The sequence below is a fragment of the Geospiza fortis genome, unplaced genomic scaffold (genome assembly GCF_000277835.1).
Source record: "Geospiza fortis unplaced genomic scaffold, GeoFor_1.0 scaffold282, whole genome shotgun sequence".
Lineage (NCBI taxonomy): Eukaryota > Metazoa > Chordata > Aves > Passeriformes > Thraupidae > Geospiza > Geospiza fortis.
In genome coordinates this window covers 1767829-1771746 of record NW_005054424.1, presented here as the reverse complement: position 1 = coordinate 1771746, position 3918 = coordinate 1767829, and the positions used below count along the sequence as shown (strand labels likewise).

The 3918-nt window shown below is 42.1% G+C and overlaps 1 protein-coding gene across 1 annotated transcript in view; it reads right to left on the bottom strand.

Annotated features, from left to right (window-relative positions):
- Positions 1–3810, bottom strand: part of SHH (sonic hedgehog signaling molecule) — a 13872-nt gene extending 10062 nt beyond the window's left edge. Inside the window, exons 1-2 of the mRNA XM_014309363.2 lie at positions 3720–3810; positions 1060–1989 (exon numbers count right to left, since the gene is read on the bottom strand). Of these exons, the coding sequence (XP_014164838.1) occupies positions 1060–1430 (371 nt within the window). The 5' untranslated portion in view covers positions 1431–1989; positions 3720–3810. The remainder of the gene's footprint in view (positions 1–1059; positions 1990–3719) is intronic.
- Positions 3811–3918: the final 108 nt, after the last annotated feature.

The window sequence follows — 3918 nt, the reverse complement described above, 5'->3', positions numbered from 1 at the left end:
GTCGGGAAGAGATGGTGGCGGCCGCCGGTCCCTCGCCCCGAGAGACCCGGCAACGTGCGGAAAATCAGGCCGAGGAACGGGGAGAGTTTGGGAAATTCCACCCCTCACCCCCCTTCCCCGCGTCCACTCCCCGCCTAGTCCTTCCAGGCGAGTCCTGCTCTAGCACTGAAGGTGGGGCTTAAATGTATTAATATTAAAAAAGCGCTGTTGACCTATATTTGGAGGAAACCCATTTCCAGTGTCTAGATTGCATGTAGTTTCTGAAACTCCGGGATTAGCAGAGCAATTGACTTCGCTGAGCTCTCTGTTGAGCATGAATTATAATTACGAGGTGACTCGGAGCGGTTCTCTTTCTCCCTCTCTTTCTCTAGCCTTTATCTTTTTTTCCTTTCTTTCTTTTTGTTCATAAAATAGTTCCGCAACCCGATTCCACCCGAAATCCAATATTTACCCAGTTGTAAACCTTGTGCCATCAGATTTTTTAAAACAGAAGGTGATGCAATGCCGATAAGTTACAAGTCCCTCCCCTATGGAAGTACCAGAGCATTGGCGGCGAGCATCCTTAAAGAAATATCAATATATTTACTCTCTGATGGGCGCAATTGCAAATGATGGTATTGCAATGCGAGCTATATAATACGGAATCAGATGAGGAATGGTCGATCCGGCTTCAGCTGCCTTTTGTGAGTGCACGACTGCATGCCTACTAAATTTAGAATATGCTCGCGACAACAATAATAATAATGAAGGTTAAAATGAAATGAAAAGAAAAAAAGAGAGAAATTAAATAAAATATATAGAGGAAAAAAATCAAGTCAGCAGGCGCAGCAACCGCGGACTGCGTTTGTAATAATGAGTGGGTGGCCTGGCGGTCACTATACACTTGGGGTCCTCTGAGCTGTATGCAATTCGTTTGATCAAAGTGCATCCTTGGGGACAAATGCAAACAGCAATCTCTAACCAAGTTACAGGGAACGCCATGGCACGGTAATGACTGTAAGTATCACACAGATTCCCCCACCAAATATCGAAACATCTCCAGCTCCAGCCCCGGCTAACTTTCCTTTGGGATTGCTCAGAGAGGTTAACAAACACAAATACAGGTATCTCTGTGGCTCTACCTGAGTCATCAGTCTGTCAGCTCCCGTGTTCTCTTCATCCTTAAAAATAATGTCAGGGTTGTAATTTGGGGTTAGTTCTTTAAATCTCTCGGAGTTTCTTGTGATCTTCCCTTCATATCTTCCACTGGCCCCTAGGGTCTTCTCTGCCACATTGGGAATAAACTGCTTATAGGCTAAAGGGGTCAGCTTTTTGGGGTGTCTCCTTTTTCCAATGCCCCTGCCTGGTCCACAAGTCAGCCCAGAGGAGACTAAAAGAGCGCAGATGAAGCCCACCAAGAGAATTCTTGTCAACAGCAGCATTTCGTCCATTGAATCCAATTACTTCAAAGCTCTCTGTGCCTATCCCTGGCTGTCTCTCTAGAGCTCTCTCTCCTCCTATGTCCTTGTCTGCTTTCTGAATCGTATACTATCCACCGATCCCTAGCAAGACAGGTGCTGGAATGGCAGGCTTTAGGTCGCTGATAACGGAACACATCGGAGTTTGGTCGGGAGACAGCAATCGAGAGACAAAAAAAGGGTCTGATTTTAATGGTAGCAAAGCAAGACGCTAGTGAGAGGAGTCTGCCTTTAGTTCTATATTATAGCTGCCAGGGCCGAGAGCTGATTGGCCAAGGCGAGGCAAGCTTGTCTTCTGATGTTAACCCTCAAAAAGGCAACAAATTCTTGAAAGATTTTTTTTTCCTTTTACCTGAAGGGCTTGGAGCTGAGAGGGGTGGAGATCGCGCTTTCTTGGGATAACATCAATTACATGCTTCTTTTTTTTCTTTTTTCTTTCTTTTTTTTTTTTTTCTTCGTCTGTTTTTTTTTTTCCTCCAAAAACTTTCTTGGCAGAATGGTACATTTGTCAGCAAGAGGAACAGATGCCTTTCTGAAAGAGGGGAAAAAATTAAGATTAGCAGGCTGCTACAGTGCAAATCAAGTTTCTAAGGGCAGTTGTGGTTAAATAAAATGCCGAATTATCGGGGAGCCGTGCAAATAGGAACACACTTGGGTGATATTAACGCCCTGGGGGGGAATAATGCCATTTCAGAGCGCACCCACCTAAATGGCTTTGTAACAGGTTTCTTGCCCCTGAAAAGGGAGATTGCTCTCCCTCCCAAAGACATACATTTTTAAACACACTCGCCTTTTAGCTGATAAATGACCACTTTAACAGCAGAAACAGGTCTGATGCGAAGCGGCAGTTAAATGAAGTTAGTGTGTCTGACTTGTGTATCACACAACTGCAATGTGGCACTTTTTCTTTTTTTAATAAAATCAGGACTATCACCCAGTTTAAAATAACGTTGTGTCTTCGGAAGTGCACGAATAGTCAACTGATTAAAAATAGATGGTCTCCTGAGCACGCTGGGGCTATATTCTTTGTTTCTTTGGTCAAAGTCGGAGAGGAGCATTTTGGACTCTTACACCTCCTTGCGGGGTGTCATTAAGTTTTTAAGGAAAGCATAGTGTTGAAAGCATCCGCAAACACAATTAACAGAGATCGATCCAAGCAAAGTGAATGGAAAGGGGATAAGTTTAATGTTAAATTAATTGTTATCTCATGCAGCGTGGCAAGTGATGTCTTTATCCCGATCTCCAAAAGCTACTAATCAGACAAAGGTGTTGAGAGACGAGCAAAATTGCAGAGATGAGGCTGATAGAGCAGGTTAGACAGAACAGTAGAGTTCCATATGAACAAACACTTCTCTGCCTGCAAAGTGCTCATTTACTTTTGCTCCTAAGAAAATACAATTTGTCCTAGGATCTAGAAAGTTTCAGGAGTTTTTTAGGAGTTCTTAAAAATTCCAGGACGGTGTGCTAAAGTAATTCAAAGTCCACTTTCTCAGAAAAACAAAACACATCCAAAGAAATAAACTTTATTTAAGTTGTGGGGTTTAAAAAGAAAAAGAGACAGAAAAAGGAAAAAAAGAAATAAAAAGAGCTCTTTGGGGTGAAAAACTAGATGGAAGTTTTCTGGTCTGTGACATTGAGCTGAACAGTAATCAACTTAAACCCTGAAAATGGATTTTAAAATCAGTTTTTAAGTGGTAAAAAAGTTTTATATCCGTAAACTGCAATAGGTCAGCACGGACTTTTCAAGGGACAAAGTAGTCTTTTCAGGTAAACTTTAGAAAAGAGGTGAAAGAAGTGGTCCGAAGTGGTCTCATGCCGGCTCTAACTGGTGCTTTTCATCTTTTTTAGCCTATGCTTTTCTTCTGCTATTTGTGTTTCTTTGTGGAGTTTCAGTGAGTCGTCGATTTCTCTTTCCAACCTTTAAATTGAGGAGTTTTGACTTGGAAATGGGTAAAAAGTTAGAAAGACAGCAGCTTGGCTCCTGGGTTGTTATCAACCAACTTAGTTGCAGAAACAAGTTGTATAACAGCTAAATACCTGCTTCATGCTATTAAAAAACAAACTTAAGTTTTATCTCCCCGTCTGCGTGCATGCGAGAAGACAGATACAAGGAATATATAATTTATACAAAAGAGGGTATGTTCTTTTGATGTGGTTGCCTAAACAGCATGACTTGATATAACAGTTGATTAAACAGCGCCAAGGAATAAAAGCTATTCTTAATGGTGTGGAATACTGCAAAACTTTTATCACCCCTCTTACCTTGTCCCCCTCCCCATGGAAAGAAGATCGATATCCCAGGCACTGGATGGGTGGACATCGCAGTGAAGAAGTCTAGAGAATAAGGACAAACTCCCTCATTATCAGATTGCCATATGTACAAAGCAGTCACCCAAAGATTAACAGGGAAGGAAACGCAAAGAAGGAATTAATTAAATGCAAGTAATAAATGCGCGGGGGG